The 16,879-nt window shown below is 48.0% G+C and overlaps 1 protein-coding gene across 1 annotated transcript in view; it reads right to left on the bottom strand.

Moving 5' to 3' along the window:
* The window catches only part of RASGEF1C (RasGEF domain family member 1C), an 80,932-nt gene that overhangs the window by 34,064 nt on the left and 29,989 nt on the right, over positions 1–16,879 (bottom strand). The window contains exons 2-3 of the mRNA XM_054168693.1: positions 3,678–3,860; positions 1,944–2,066 (exon numbers count right to left, since the gene is read on the bottom strand). Coding sequence (XP_054024668.1) covers positions 1,944–2,066; positions 3,678–3,854 — 300 coding nt within the window. The 5' untranslated portion in view covers positions 3,855–3,860. The remainder of the gene's footprint in view (positions 1–1,943; positions 2,067–3,677; positions 3,861–16,879) is intronic.

Below are 16,879 nucleotides of genomic sequence, written 5' to 3'. Positions count from 1 at the left end.
CAAGAGATGGCCAGAGCGGCTGCTTCCAAAGCTCTCATCCTCCCTTATGCAAGAGCTTGTGAAAGGGAAATTGCATTAAACACCAAACTGCCCTTTTATTTAGAGAAAACACAGACCAAAACAAACAGCATCCTGCATCCTATGTGCTGCAGCTGAAGTGTACCCTGTAATCAGGAAAAATTATACTCTTGAGCTCCACAGCTCTCTGCTTCTCAACCAAGGTGGTTAAAATGCGTATTTCAGCTTCCCACCAACAACAGGTTACAATGAACCACGGCTCCAAAAATAGCTCCTGTCAGCTGCCATCAAGCTCAGGCTCAAAGACCAGCAGGTGGCTGCTAAAGGGAAAGCTTTATTGCAAACTACAAAGGTCTGGGGAGACGTGTGGCTCCAGCTGTGTAAACTGCTGCTGGAACTGAAGGAGAGGACTTGTGCCAGTCACAGGACACAGGGGATGGGAGGTTGCTTGTGGGCAGAGTTTTAAAGTCAGCCCAACACAAGATCCCAAGCTGGTGTTCCACTCAGTCTGCATTACCACAGGCCAGTCCAAAACACAGATCCACTTCAGGCACATTGAGAGAGCTTCACAGTAAGGCCTTGCTTCTCATTTCTGGCAGAGTTTAATGAGCATCAAATCTTTGCTATTTAAATCCTCCTAAACTTGCACCTGCCATAGAATTGGAGAACAAAACCCATCACACCTTAGACAAATTGCTTTGTATGGTGACCTCATCCAGACATTTCTATTAACACTGCAGATTTCTCAGCAGTCTGATTGCTCTCCACAGAATCAGAGAATTGTTAGGGTTGGAAGGGACCTCGAGGATCATCTAGTTCCAACCCCCCTGCCATGGGCAGAGTGAAGGCAGAACTCCTGTTACTCATGGCACCATGGGCAAAACCAAGCACGTGCTCAGATGATGATTCAGCAGTTGAAGCCAACCACAGTGTTTCAAAGCTGGCAAGGCTGCTCTTCAGGATCACTGCAGAATGCACTGAAGGTGCATCTCCTGCTTTTCAGGATCATTGCAGAATTTAGGGGTTGGTTTGGAAGGTTGCAACTGATGCATGTTCTTTCCCCATCTGCTCCACTGAAGGTGCATCTCCTGCTCCAGATATGGCACTGGATAGGTCTCCATCAATGCACTGAGGAAAGCTTGGGTGGAATCCAGCACTGAGCAGGATCTGGTGGGATCCATCTCCAGCACGCTCTCAGTGGGGCTGCCCGAGGCTGCAGATATGTTGGTACACAGTGGATCAACCTGCACAGTCCCTGGGGCAGAACAGGAGGGCTGCTTATACAGTGACAGCTTGGATTTTCTCATGCTGCTGGTTTGTCACAGCCTGGCTGCTGCTTCAGCTGGGTGCTGGTGTGCCAGGCAGCTCTGCAGCACGGCTGGCAGGCGATCTGTCACTGCCAGCAATGGGAGGGGAGTGAGTGGCTGCATGCTGCTACCTGGTGTTCAAAGTGACACCTAAGGCCAAGAGGAAATATTGCTGTACCAGGAGCAAGAAAGCAAAAGGGCAGAGGCATGAAGTAAAAATGGGCATGAGTGGTGTGTCAACATCTGCAGCTGTCAGCGTGAGGCTTCCGCCCTACCTGCTTGCATCCCCCAGGCTCCTGCAGAGCCTTCAAGAAGTGAAGAGGGAAAAGTCACCCGGGAAGACTGAGACAGGGGGAAAGAGATAATCAGAAGAAGATTTGAAGTGACTAGTGCCTGGAGCACTGCTCTTAGACTTGGATGTTTAGGATGATCTTGGAGGTCTTTTCCAACCTGGTTGATTCTGTGATTCGATGACGCCTCAATGTCAGGAACTCAGCAGCAAACATTGTCCTTTATGAGAAAGTTTCATTCAGGCAAAGGACACACACACCCCAGAGCCCCAGGATTCTCTGCCCACAGAAAACACCTCACATGTTCCTGCTGCAAAGATAAACCAACCTTGTCCAGCACAGGGTCATCCAGCCGCTGCTGCTCGATACACTTGTGACAAACTCGGGACAAAAGCTCATGGGGTTCGATGAAGAGTCTGGAACTCAGCAGGAATGTGAAGATGTAGGCTTTCTGCAGGGGAAAGACAAACAGCCCTGCTGTAAGCAACCACACAGTGAGTAATAAAGATTAACCACAAAAGCCCCAAACTCCATGTCTGCATTTCCACTGGGACAGACCTTTAATTGTCTAAAAGACACAAGGGCTCCTGTCCCTGAAAATGGAACTGGTTTCAGTGGGTGCAGGAGGCAGTGGCATCTCCTTCCTCCACACCATCCCCTTCCAGCCTTTGGTTGCCCAAACCCTGTGCAAACACCCAGTGAAGACAGCATGTAGGCCACTTTTCAGGAGCAAGCCCAGGGGCAGGAGACAGCAGAAGCTGAGTGTGTGGACACTCGGGCATCTCTAGGCTGTCCAGGGCTGGGAGCTGCAGATGTCCCCAGATGCAGATCTCACCCAAACTGTTCTAAGAAACATTTCATTTATTCCACTAACTCCCCAAAACTCTTTTCTCTCAGCTAAGTCATATCATATGCAGTCCCACACCTGCAAAGCTGTGGGAAGCAGGCCTGCTGGATAAAGCTTTGGATTACTTAAAGTATTCCAGCAGTGAATATAAAATACATGCAGGAATCCTCAGTTGTTTGCATCCTGGCCCCTCTTGGTGCCTGAATTATCTTCTTTCCCCCAGCCCCAGCCACGCTCCTGAGCAGCAGGTGTAATATTCCACATGACACCTTGCTTAATGAAAACCTCACAGCCTAATCTGTGCATCACCTATTTTTATTGCCTTTCTGTTCTTTTGCCTTAATTGATATGCTTCTCCATTACCTATTTTTAGCTGATCACAACCTGAGCTGTGGGTAATTTAATACATGCTGCCTGCTCTGCATTGATAACTTTCATAGTCTTCTCCACTGCCCAGAAGTCAATGCTGCTCTGGGCTTTGAAATTGAAACCTTCCCATAGAGATATATTAGCACTTGAAAGTCTTCCAGCCAAACCCCGTCCTGAATTCCACAGAGGATGTGCAGAATCCAGTGCAGTCAACAGCTTGCAGGACCATCAACTGCTTCCAGTTTAGATCCTCACACTGGTGGTAAAGAAACACTCAGTATTCATTGATGGGGCAAGGTTTAGGGTCTAGGCTCTGCTGTGCAGCGACTACCAAGTTGGTGTGACTATCACCCCAGGAAAACGACGAAGCCCTCAGAAGGAAGGGCTCTGTTTTCACCAAGGGAATGCTTTGTACATGCAGACAAACCTGGATGACTTCAGCAGCTACTGAGATTTAGCTAATTTAATGCCAGTTCAGACTTGGAAGGGTTTTTTTTTCCCCTTTGCTTTAGTCTCCATCTAAATCTCTCCGGGCTGCAGTGCTATTTTTGAAGTGCTCTGACTACTCCATCACTAATTCATCACCAGCACAGCTCTCCCCCGCTCCCCCTCTTCCCTTATTTAAAGGCAGTATCAACTTTGGGATCTGCTTTTTTTTTTTTCCCTGGGAACAATTATGGAGCAGTGAAATAGCATTTAAAGCAATGCATCAATTTAGCAAGCCTTAATTGTATGCAGCTTTTAAATCACCCTCTTAATTCAAAATTTAACACATTTGCACTTTTGCATAAAGTGCTGCCCCAATTCATCAAAATTAAGCTGTTTATTACACTGTGAATTGCTTACTTCAGGGTAGTAATCAGTGGTAGGTATCAGATGCTGGATGAGAGCATCCAGAGATGCTGAGGTAAGGTTTCCATCCTGGAAGATCAGTCCTCCTTGTTCATCTTCTTTTGAAGTGTGTAGGTGGGGGCTGAAGCCACATGGGGTAAACATACTGCTGGCACTCAGCGTTTGGGGCATGCCTTCCTACAAGAGAGACAGACACTCCTGTCAGGGGCAAGAGCCAGCAGACTCACAGCCACATCTGTCTTCGGCTTGATCTGAAAGACACAAGCCACTGCCGAGAGCTTCCTGCTCACAAAATTACCACCCCTTCATGACAACCTCTTTTGCTGTTGTCACTCATGCCTGCAGTGGGAAATAGACAAGAACATTCTGATTTATGCTTTTGGGCCAGAAAGGGATGGCAGCTACTCTGGGCTCTCACTCCAACCCTAGGTGTCTGGGGTGATTCCCCTTTTTGCTGCCACCCCTGGTCAGACCCAGGCAGGAGAGGCAAAATACTTGGGACTTGAATTCAGCAGGTTCCTCAGCAGAACAGAGCTGTCTGCTTGAAGGTCTGTCCCCTGACAATGAGAATTTAGGGTGAAAGGAGGAGTGAAAAGGGAGTTATGAAATGCACTGTGGCTCCCACGGGACAGAGTCCCAGAGTGACAGGGTAGAAGCAGGAGCAGAAGTCAGCTGGAGGAGGATGGAAAAATGAAGGCAGCTGGGGGGAACAGAGAACGTGGGAGCTGAAGAGAATCAAGAGAAGGAAAAGAGAAATGGGGAAGAGGGAGAAGGCAGACACCTGCACTATTTTTGGAGCCTATACTTAGTCAGCCCTAGATCTATACTTAGGTACTAAATAAATGTTTCAAAAAGATCCTGAGCACTCTGCTAGAGATGCAGAGTCCTCAGCACCTTTAAAAAGGAGGCCAGGCAAGCTTGGAGCACGTAGCCCCGTTTCAAGCTCCCTGTATTTTGCCCCTCTGGGTTCATTTGGTTTCATTCCAGTCTCCATCTCAATTTTGAGGTTTACAATCAGCTTTACATGTTTCTTCTGCTAAGCAACAGTGTTTTGTTCCTAAATTGGTGCAGGTAGATGACAGATTTTTGCCCTGAGAACTCTAAATCATCTTCAGCTGTATCTGAAATCTCCCCTAGAAGCTGCCCTCCTCTGACTGCAGGCAGCATTATAGGATGTGGGCTGGGAAAGGACAGTGCATGCTCAGTCCCAGGTCAGCAAATTCATCCTCTCCAGCAAGGGACTCCTCTGTGTCCTGACTGTTCCCTTCTAAACGTGATTTCACTTGGTGTGAGGGAGGATGGAAAAGAAATGATGGAATGCAAGGGTCCCAGAGCCGAGCTCTGCTGCCCTGGGCAGCTGCAAAACTGGAATCTCCCAGGACTCCAGTTCTGCCTCCTGAGCCTGCTGGAAGAGCAAGATCTGCACCCCAGGGCCTGCTGAGCTGGCACCGACCTCCCACGTCGGAAGGCACAGGGCCACAGGCTGACACTGCTGCTCCACCTCAGCCTGCCAGTGCTCACCAGCAGGCAGCAGATGTGCCTTACTCTTCAGTACATTTCTTTTCCCCTTTTCTGTATCCCCTTCCATCTGCATTTCTGCCTCTTTACTACCCCATACAGCTTCAAGAGCTGCCCCATTTGGCTTAGAAATCTGAGCTTGTGTTTCTCCCTCACTATCAGCAGGTGTGCCGTGACCCAGAGTCAGCCCAGCTTTAGCTGCACACACAGTAAGGTGTACCCACTCCTGCCAAAGCACCTCTCTGCCTGGCACAAGCCACCCCAAGCTCAGGCTGCCAACTCTGAGCCACCTCGGACTGCCAAAGAGGAGAAGGGCAGCGTGCCTGTAAGGCAGGCAGGGTGTGAAGCCCAGGGACAGGCTGGGAGCTGGGTCCCAGCGCCGTGGGAGATCAGGCTTTACAAGCAGAACTTGGGTGACTTCATCCTTCAAAGGAGGGACTGTTCCCTGGGAGCCAGCGGTTCGCTTACTGCATCTTATCTCCTCCTGGGAGGCTCACACAGGACTTGCAATCAGACAGAAAGGAACCAAAATGTCAAACCCAACAAATTCCTGCCTTGACTGAAAAATAAAATAGCTGTCAGGGATTGAGTTTAAAGACCAGAATATGTGAATGTCATCCCAGGCAGAATGGAAGCTGAAGTATCTGGGTTTAATGCATGTGCAGATGTGCCTGTTAATAAGGCTCCAAGAGCAAGTAATTGCTGCTTTTTGTACACAGCTCTGCCTCTGTGTAGTAAATGGGGAAGGCTGCCAAATCCCATTTGTTACTTCTACCACGCTCTATGTTAGGCCTTGTTTCTATGGCAATAATCCCAAGGATCCTATGTCCATACAGATCAAGAAATAAATCTCATGGACACTGAGCTGTCTAGATGAAGGGGAGAGAAAGTTAAGACAGCTGTGAGCCTACCAGGACACATCCTGACTTCAGCATGGAGCAGGACTCCCAGCAATGAGTTATTCAGTGCAACCCCTCACTGTCAATCCCATTTTTATTATCAAATTGGAATGGATCTAAACAGGATACTGCCTGAAACTCTGCATCTTGTTACAGCAGAAGGCTTGCTGAAATACACAGTAATATATTCCTTAACAGCTTCTTCAGAAAAAGTTGCCTCTCTTCTTTAACTGAAAAACCCAACAGCTGTAGAGCTGTCACTGAGACACCCACCTTGGGTATTGTTAAGAAACTCAATTTGACTTCATGTTATGAAGTTCCTGGTCTAATCTCAAGTTGTCAGGCAACATCTGTGCCATATCTGAGCTAGTACCTGACTGCCACCTCACTTGCCACTGAAGAAGACCTCAAAGCTTTAGCTCCATGCCTTTTTTTTTGGTTCCCTGTTAACTGATACTGTGATGTTCCCAGCAGGATGAAGGCCAATTGCAGAGAGACTAAAAAGCTCCTGCGCTACTAAGCTTGGTAATAACTAACATTAGTGTTTGGCAGACAGAGACTTTGCTCACAACACCTAACCCCTTTTCTGTTCATGCAGTTTCCAAAGCAGTCTTTTCAAAAGCAGTAAATAGAAACAAGATCTTGCTCTGAAAGAGCCCAAATATGTGACTGCCTGCAGTAGGCAGGAGACAAGGGCATGCTGTCAATCACTCCCAGAGCACAGAAACAAGAAGAGGAGCACCAAGAAAGGAAAACAAGCAAGCAAACAACCCCAGGGAAATCTGTCTTCTTATATTGATAGTGGTTTGGATGATGTAAAAGGTAGGTGTGTAGACAGAGCCAGACCCTCCTCTGCAGAGTACAGTGACAGGATGAGAGGCAACATCCCCAGAAGGGAAATTCCAGTTGAAGGGAAGAGAAAATCCTTCCCTGAGCAGCATGTGAAATTGGAAGAGAGACCTAGATAAGATGTCAATTTCCATCCTGGGAGACCTTCAAAGCTCAGCTAGATAGGGTCCTGAACAACCTAAGCAAACGTTGAGGTTAACCTTGCTTCAAGCAGGAGCCTGGAGGAATGACCACAAGAAGGTCCCTTCTGACTAACTTCTCTGTGACTCTAACACACATCTTCCTCAAACTGCCGCAGTACTGCCCTATTTCTGAGCTTTATAATGTGCCATGCATGCAAAAATCGACTCCAGATCATTAGATATATGTAAAGAAGTCCATATAGGGCATAAATATTTTTTCCAGTTTTCCCTGTGAAAAGTCCATAGGTAAATGCTTCCCTGAACTGCAGTCCAGTTCAGCACACCACATTTTGATCTTCCTCTCATTTAAGAAGGAAATCAGATGCAAATTTCAGCCAAAGGTTGCAGGATGACACAGATCATAGAATGGTCTGGGTTGGAAGGGACCTCCAAAGGTCATCTTGTTCAACCCCCTCTGCAGTCAGCAGGGACATCCCCTACTGGCTAAGGTTGCCCAGAGCCCTGTCAAGCCTCACCTTGAATATCTCCAGGGATGGGGCCACAACCACCTCCCTGGACAAGCTGTTCCGGTGTTCCATCACCCTCATGGTAAAGGACCCGATTCACTGAGCCAAAGCATGGAACCAAAGGATCACTAACGCTTGGGAGAAAAGCCACCCACAAACTCTGCACCTATCAATGCCTTGAAAGTGCTATAAAACCTCTGGAAAACCAGTGCCCAAACCTGGAGAACTGAGCAGGACTTGGCTTAAAGACTGCCTGACCATGCAGGTAACACAGGCACACCAGTCTGCAGCAAGAGGTTCACCATGCTAGAGGATGGCTAACAGCTGCCAGCTCCGGTGCCAGCCAGGCGACCCGCAGCAGAGCCGGGAGGGTAACAACCTCCCCAGCATCCCCCAGCTCCACTGCCTGCTGCTAACAACGTCCCCATGGCAGAGCACAGCTAGTGCTTACGTGGACACTAACTGTTCAGGAAACATTTAATTTGTTTTCCAGCAGCTTTGATGTGATAAGTGTTTTATCCTTTATCAAAAACTTAATCATGCTGTTTACGTTTGATCTTCATTTCATCTCTGCCTTCCATCTGCTCTTGCCTCTCTCAAGGGGAAACAAGAGCTGGTAGCATGTGAGCAACGGAGTGGGGCTGCAGACTTAGCTTCCCACCCACTTAACTTCCAGATTAACAAAATAAATAAAACCCTTCCCACTTCAGGGATGAAAGGCACAAGCTTCTGACAATCTCCCACCAGCATTACAGGAACTAGAGGGGATAGGAAGGGAAGGTGTGGAGACTGAGGTGTCCATCTAAGCCATGAAGGAGGCTCCAGTTTCACTTACCATCCTCACCAGGACAGTGGGCTCCCCTTCAAAAGAGCTGGGGATATGCAAGTCAGTGCTGAATGATCATGAGCAGGGATAAATCAAGGGTGAAGGAGATCAAGGTCAAGCATACTTTGGCAAGGCCCAGACTTGAACAAATATACCCAATCTAGGTAGTGAGGTGGTCTGGTGCTCACTCCCATCTGCAAACAGAGGTGGGAGATGTCTCACATCCCTATCCTGCAAGTCTTTATTGATCAGACTTTCACAAAAACCAGAGTTGAAGGAAATGGAGATGGTTCACACTAGAACATCTTGGAGAACTCTTGGCCAGCTTTAGTAGCCACATCTATTATCCAACCACCACTAATCTCTCTATGTGACATTGGAGGAGCTTTGCTGAAGGATTTGTTCTGCTCCAAAGGCATCAGGAGCTAAGGGATGGAATGTCAGGGAAAGAGAGAGAATCACAATCCATCAGCATCATCTCTAGATGGATGTTGTCCCAAATGATCTAATGGACTGCATAGAGCTGCAGCTCAGAGTAGACACACAGATCTCTTCTCCCTCAACGTTTAGTTGCAATCCCACCAAAACCAAGGCTCTGCTTATTCTAATTCACATAAAGGCAAATGCTGCCCCAAACAGAAGTCACTACAGTGATGGAAAAACAGTGGGATATATGAAACTGGTGCCAAAGGTGATCTTAGTGCCACAGGTGGGAGAAGAACCATCTTCCAATCCTATCCATTGAGCTTTGGGGTCCAAGCTACAACCAGTTACCATCTGGACAGCATGGAAAAGATTTTGTCTTCTAAATCAAGATTCAGGTAGATAATGACTGAAGAAGCAGAAAAAATTGTGCTGTAGAGCAGGCTGCAGAGTGAAGGTGTTTTCAACCATCCCCATCAACAACTTCACAGGCAGCCTGAACACACAAGCTGGAGGCAGAAGGATTTAGCTGCTTGTAGATGCATTATTTAGCATGAAGACACTTTTATGCTTCTCCTCTCTGCCACACACTCCCTGAGGGTCAGGGCAGATACAGCCATTGCCCATGAAGCACTCAGCTTCTGACCCATCCCCTGGGGAGCAAACCCAGGAGACACAGTTGGGTCTCACTTGTCTGAGTACCTGCCCACCACTGTCATACAAGCCCCAAACACCACAGAAGCTTCACGAACAGATGCTCCTTTCTCTGAACATCACTTCCCATAACGTTCCAGCTCTTCACCTTTGCAGACAAAAACATTTCAGAAGATAGTCCTAAGGAGCTACAATTCAGTTTTTTCTCTCTTTCTTTTGTAGGGAGGAAAGCTGAAGAAAGAGGAGAGAAAGAATTCTAATGGCTCAGAAAACAGAAAGGGAAACCTCTGCAAAGTAATCGCTTCCAGTTGTCAAGGCCATGGCTGTAAGAGGTGTTTTTTCCAGCAGGAGCACCTGGTATTAACAAACTCATAATGTGTTTGCTGCTGATGTAATTAGGAAACTGGTAGCAGATGTAACTCCCCCTCCCCCCCCCTCCCCCCTTTTCAACAGGCCATAGAACATTCCATTTCTAGTCTATGAAGTTGTAAGATTGCAGAACACTCAACCTGTCAATCCCACTACTGTTGGAAATAGTTAAATGAGCACTATATATAATGACACAACTTAGAAACACAAAAGGATCCCAAGGGAAAAGAGCTGTGGGATGGGAAAGGTGGGGGAAAACACTTCACTGCAATATTCTCCAGCTCAGTAACAAGGATTACCTCCCAGGGTGGGCTGGCCCCCTCCCCTTCCCTGCCCATTCCTTGCAGCAGCTGAGGCATTTTACTGAGATCTCCAAGAATGAGACTGCAAGAGCAGAAGTGAATTTCAGGGGCTTGGGTATCTAACCAGAATTAGATGACAATTCTGTTTCCTTTGATCCCATCTGGTCCTCACCTCTTACTCATCTTCCCTCCCAAATCAATTCCCTTCCCTAAGGAATTCACCCCCACAGTCTTCTTGCATGGAGCCTCCTTTGGGTGTTGCAGATCAGGAGGAGAAGCAAACCTCTGATGAATATACATCAGCAATCACAGAAAGCAATCTTGGGTAAAAGGAAAGGAGGCAAGAGAAGCAGCAGCAGAGAGAGAGGACAGCTCTACAAGGGGTTATAGCACACAGAGCTGCTGCCCATCCCCATTCCTGGGGGGAAGGAGCAGGGCATGGTGCAGCCCAGCCCTCAGCACAAGGTGGGGAAGGGGAAGCACAGGAGAGCTCTGGCCAGGGTAGGACAGCAGACTCCAAGAGCAGCTGAGCTGCAGCTCCCATGGGGCATTGGAGAAGCATCTAAAGCACAAACCCTCTTCATCCAGTTCTTCAAGAAAAACACTCAAACCAAAGTGATCTCTGCTGTAAAAAGCAGGGACAAACACCCACACTAAGCAATTCCTGATGGGCTTCCAACTTCTTCATGAAAAAGCATTCTGAGCTGAATGAGTAATTCCAAAGACTCGGACCAGAAACTGGGCCCAGCACCTCCACACTGTTTATGATGGTCTTCAGTGATAAGATGAGGGGCAATGGCTTGAAATTAGAGAAGAGCAGATTTAGATTGGAACAAGTTCTTTACCATGAGGGCAGTGGAACACTGAAACAGGTTGCCCAGGAAAGCGTTTGGGACCCCCCCCCCTGGAGATAGTCAAGGTGAGGCTCAAGAGGGCTCAGGGTGACCTGGTCTAGTTGAGGATGTCCCTGCTGACTGCAGAGAGGGTTGGACCAGATGGCCTTTAGAAGTCACTTCCAACCTGGGTGATTCTATGATTTATTTTGCCCCAGAACATGCAGAGGTTCCCTCAGGTCTCCATCCTCACCCTGCTAGCACTTGGGCAAGGCACAAAGCAAAGGCTAACATTCATGGCAGGCAGAAACCATCCCAGCTCCTTCCTTCACAGCAAACCCCCAAACCTGCAGCACCTGCAGCATGACTTCACTCCCCTGAAGACATTGCAATGTGACAGGAAAAATTCCATTCAAACCCCACGGAAATCACTGGGCTCTGCACCTCACAGGCTTACCCGGGGCTGGAACAAGAGCTTTTACTCTCTGAGCTATGCACATAGCTGCAGTCCAAGGCAGCCAACAGCAGGGGCACGTGTACACCTACCAGCTGAATTTTCCCATCCTGTCAGTGAAAATGATCACAGCTACCCTGGTAGCTTCAGAAATATCTTGCAGTCAAAACACTCCAGCGAAACACCACCAAACAACAACCAATTACTGTGAAATCTGATGGACATGCCTCAGAAAAGAGCCCAAATTTATAGGGTAAGGAGGCATTAAATCAATTACCAGCGCAGTACAAACAAGAACAAGGTCACCTTGCTGAAGGAATATTTCTGTTTATGCTCATGTTGGAGCATTTTGTTCAACAGACAAAAATGGAAAAAGCTGCTTGTGGTGAATTTTGTAGACCGCTCTGAAACAGAATGTCAATCAGAAACGAGAAGATTTATGGCCAATTAAATTGAACTCCAATCAAAATCCCATTCAGGCAACAGTTCCCTGGGGGCTTCAATTTGTTAGTGCCACGTGTTTTGTTTTGCTTTTTAATAACTTTCTTTTCCCTGGTAACATCAGCAATAATAAAAACCCTTCAATAACAAGCAGAGCTGTGAACACGTTCTTTATCTCCAAGTGCCATCAGCGCCTGGCATCAGAACACAGCCAAAAGGAAAGGACACAGGGCAATCACCCGGGAACAACCCCCTCTAATCACCCAGGAACAACTCCCCATACAACTGCTGTGGGTGTAAAGCATTTCCCTCCCCCCCCCCTTCTTAGTCTCAGAATAATTTCTCTCTTCATTAATCTGGTTCGAGTCTGCAGTATTTCTCCAGAGTAAGAGCAGGCTGGCATTGACCCAGGCAAGAGACTGAGTGCAGCCTTTGATGTCTCAGCCCCTCTGCCAATATTGTGAGTGCATGCGAAGTACAGGGCTGGGGGCATCTCTGGGCCTCACCATGATCAGATTTGGAGTATTATTAGAAGCAGAACGCCTCCCAATATATTCCAGATACCCTTGACAATATTCAAATGTATGCTAAAGGCAGCAGTCTGGATTCCTCTCACTTTAGGCTAGGAAATCTATTTTCTGCTCTAATGTGCCTCTCTCCCCTTACGCCTCCCCCTTCCTCCTGAGTTCCTGGTAAAACCCTTAGACAATACCGAAACTATCCTGGTGCAGAGGAGTTCTCTTTCTTTCTTTTAAAGAAAAATGCATCCTTTTTCTTGGCTTAAGGAAAAGAAGGGTTTCCTTTTCCCTAAAGAAAGGAAAAGGCTAGACAGAACGTAAATGGAACAAATAAGAGTGCTTAGAGTGGGAATGAATCGCTGCACCTTTTGTTAAAGACAGGACTGCAGAATGTGCCCTGGGTGAGGACAGAGCTCAGCGAGGCATGGGGAGAGAGGGGAAATCCTGGAAAAAACCCCATGCAGGCAGCATTCCCAGAAACCACTGACATCAACAGGAGCCTTTTGGCTCAGTTCAGTTGTCACTGATGGGCCACCACTGTGACTGCCTGGAAATCAGTCAATGCTTGGATTTTCTTGTTTAGGCAGGGGACGCGGTGAGGAGAGGACGTTCTTTAAGGAGAACTAAGAGTTGTCAGCCAGAAGGGCTGTGCAGTTTTGTAGGGCAGTCTGGGATGCAGCAGCATCAAAGGAGAAGGCTGCAGTGGGGGTTTTGCCTAATATCTGAATCTGTGGGCATGCCGTTGTGGCTGCTTCCAGAGCTCGGCAGCCACCTCCGCTCAGGAGCAGCCTCTTCCCGGCCAAAGCCGGAGGAATCGGAGCGGCTTAGTGTTGGGTTGACAGTTGGGCTTGATGATCTCAGAGGTCTTTTCTAACCTTAATGACTCTGTGGCAGAGCCTGGCCCCTGCCACACCAACAGCTTTGCATGAGCAAGGAGGCCTCTCCCCAGCTAAATGAATGCTGTCTCCACCGCATGCTGTCAGAATGACAATGGAAAGCCGGCAAATAAAACGCAAACGCAGACCTCAGTCCTGCGCTCACGACATCGTGGTGAGAACGAGCCCTGACAGGAATGAGAAAAACAACCCAAACCCTCCCACACTAAGCAAAGCAGCTCTGCTATTTATGCAGAAGGAAGAAGGAAAGCTGTATATCAAACAAATAATTACAAGAGCAGCTTTATCAGTCCCTGCTGATTACTCTCGGCTCGGTTTGATGATTCTGCCAGCGCTCCGCAGGTTGTTCAGAGAGGTGCATGTCACAACATTTCACTTGCAGTTCTTTCATTTATTAACACCTACTGCTACCTGTCTGCTAGTCAGAAGCCTTGGCAGGCAGTTAGAAATTGGTCTCCTGCAGTCTGTCAGGTAGGTTTAAAATCCTATAAATCATATTTTTATATATACACACACACTGTACATCCTCAGCCAGACTCCCCAGGCATGCATGAGGAGGTATTTGGGACACTGATCTCTCTCTGCAGCTACACACAGGCACACACATTTTCAGATGAGTGCCACCTCCCCCCGGTATTTAAACACAGGAATTCCAGTAGCTTGCTAATCACTGCTCCAGTTTGGGTGGGGACAACGTTTCATTTGACTTCATTTCTTCCCAAAGTCACTAAAACATCAAATGGGAGAGGGTCTAATCTTAACCTCAGGAAACATCAATGCCTTCTGAAGAGCAGCACAAGCTCTGAGTGCCACCAGTGTCAATTTGTCACCACTGTTAATTACACTGTATCTGAGCAGCGCTCAGTTACCAGATGCACAACAGCTCTTAGATTTTTGCTCCTAATTGCCACGGTCTAGCAGAATCTCTGAGATTTATGTCCCACTGCAAGCCATCCTTTGTGGTGAGCACCTCTGTCCTTTGGTGCAGTGCCTAGCTGAGGGATGCACAGCCAAGCACCTGATTTATGGTGTTCACAGCCTCTGTCCTCGACTTGCCTTCCAGAGCTGTGCACAGGATTGTGGACTGAAAAACTGCAAGGTCAAAGCTGAGCCTGTCAGTGACAGACCCAGCCATGAAGGCTCCCCAGCTGATTCATCCCCAATATCCCCTCAGCCCTGGGATGGAGGGGCACTGATGATGACACTTGGAGACAGGGCTTCCCTCTCTGCCAGAGCAGATGGATAGAGCACAGGGGCTACACCAATGCAGCTAGCACCACACTCCAATCTTGGCTATAGATTTGGGTTATTTCACCCCAGCATGCCTGGAGTGCTCCAGACTGACAAGCAGGCTCTCGTGCTCTATGGATGGCATATGGACATGTCTCCCTAAGACTAAAAAGAGCTCGTGAGCTACTGGATTTCCCCTTCTGGAGCACCATCTGCCCCCAGTCCCAGTCCTGCCAGGGTGTGACCCGAGGCAGCCAGGCTCACGGCGGCGCTGGGGCACTCACCAGCCCCAGGCTTCTCACACGAGGTGAGAAAGCTGCAGCATCATCTGTAGCTGTCTCCAAATTTAACACGTTGGAATATGCTCAGCCCACACAAGTTCAACCTTCGTTTGGGCAGGGAAGGAGTCTTCTGCTGACTGATTTTCTCTGGCTGCATTAAATATTTAAGGAAAAAAGGAAAGAAAAGAATAGAGGGGAGGGGGGAAAGGGCTATGCTGACATTTAGGGTAACACAGCAAGTCTGTAGCTGGAAAAGAAATCCCTCAACTCCAGAAAGAGGACAATTCAGCTGCAGTTCAAGCACCACTAAGGTGAGGGTGTGGGACCCATGTGGGTACTGCTGGGGATCCAATACCCCAGAGAAGCATTATGCTCAGCCTCAACCATCTCTTCCCCAGCAGGCAAGGGGCAGGGGGGAGTCACTGCTGAGCTGGCTAATTGCTCATTAGCCAAAACTAGCTCTGTAAGACAATTCTGTGATCATTGCTAGAAGTCTGTCACTAATAGGGACAGCAGACATTAATTCTTTGCTTCCCATCAAAGCACCAGCAATGCTGAGCCCCAGGCCAGAGCATCACAATGTGCTCTTGGTAAAACATGGGAATTGCCCATGCTGAGCTGCCCATGGCCCATCCAGCTCATCTGCCTGCCTCTCAAGCTGGCCACCATGGGATTCATCACAGCAAGGGCCAGAGCACTGCCCACCACAGCAGCCTCTTCCTGCTCTAGCGTAGGTAGAGACTGGTTCATACCCTGAAAGCATGTGATTCAATATTCATCCCAAACCTGCTTCTGTTATTCTCAGTGTCCATATAAAAATGATAACCTTCAGGAAGCAGCAAGCAGAAGCCTTCCCAGAGCTATGGCAGGGAGCTCAGTCAGTTGGAGGAGCCGACTTTAAATACTAGGGGATGATTTTCTTTGTTGTCTTGGCATCATTCCACTGGGTTTTGTGGTATAAAACCCAGGGGTGAATATGGTCCAAGAAACACACAAAATGAGCTAAATTCTGAACTGCACTTGCTGACCTCATAACTCTTCAGCAGCTGAAATGTGGGTTAGAAAGCCAATTTCCACCAGGGCCATGTTCAGCTAGCAGTGGGAGACTGTGCTGAGTCGAGCTGTGCGAGCACGCTGCTGAGAGATTTCCCACATAATCCACATTCATTCCATACTTTTTGGATGTGCTCCTCAAAAGATGGTGTCAAGGGTGCAGGTCCTATAGATCAGAAAGATATGTGACCCGCCAGAAAACACCCCGAGGTTTTAACTCATTATTCTGACACTTTGAGAAGCCACAAAGAAACCAGACATGGTTTTTCTTGCCCCCAACCTCCAAAGCTGCAGGGCAGTCGCTCGCTGAGCATCCAGGCAGCCCAGATGGGGACACAGACATCCCTCTGCAGGGCATGGAAAAGGAAATGCTACACAGGGACACAGTGCAAATCCCAGCTTTTGTCTGTGAACAGGGCCCAAGATAAATTCCTTCATTCCTTGTGCATATTGCTTGAGCAACAGGGAGGGTTTTGAAGCAGCAGCTCCCACAGTTATGAAATTGTGCTATTTTAAGAATCTAACAAACTACCTGGTACAAAATTGGAATGCACAGAGCTGTTACCCTGTGGCTAAGTGTCTCACCCTTACTTCATCTTCTAAGACTCCAGACCTGCACAGACAGAGACGTACACAACAGGGCTTTAAACACTGTAGGGGAATTTCTGGTAAAATTATGCAGGTAGAGATATGCAAATATGGAGGATTTGCAAAAGGAAGAGCCTAATGTCACCTGTAATCTCTCGAGCCTGTAGATTTACACATGCAGCTGAAGAAAAACCCCTTGCCTTGCCACTCCACCTGGGAAACTGGGTGAGTCACATGCACAAATGAGCTCTGGCATCCCCACATAGCTGGGGCCACATTCTTAGAACAGAATAGAATAAACCAGGTTGGAAGAGACCTTCAAGATCATCGTGTCCAACCCCTCAACCAATCCAACACCACCTAAACAACTAACCCATGGCACCAAGCACCCCATCAAGTCTCCTGAACACCTC

Source organism: Dryobates pubescens, chromosome 16 (genome assembly GCF_014839835.1).
Source record: "Dryobates pubescens isolate bDryPub1 chromosome 16, bDryPub1.pri, whole genome shotgun sequence".
NCBI classification, from domain to species: domain Eukaryota; kingdom Metazoa; phylum Chordata; class Aves; order Piciformes; family Picidae; genus Dryobates; species Dryobates pubescens.
The sequence above is the reverse complement of the archived record's forward strand: the minus strand, read 5'-3'. Positions and strand labels throughout refer to the sequence as shown.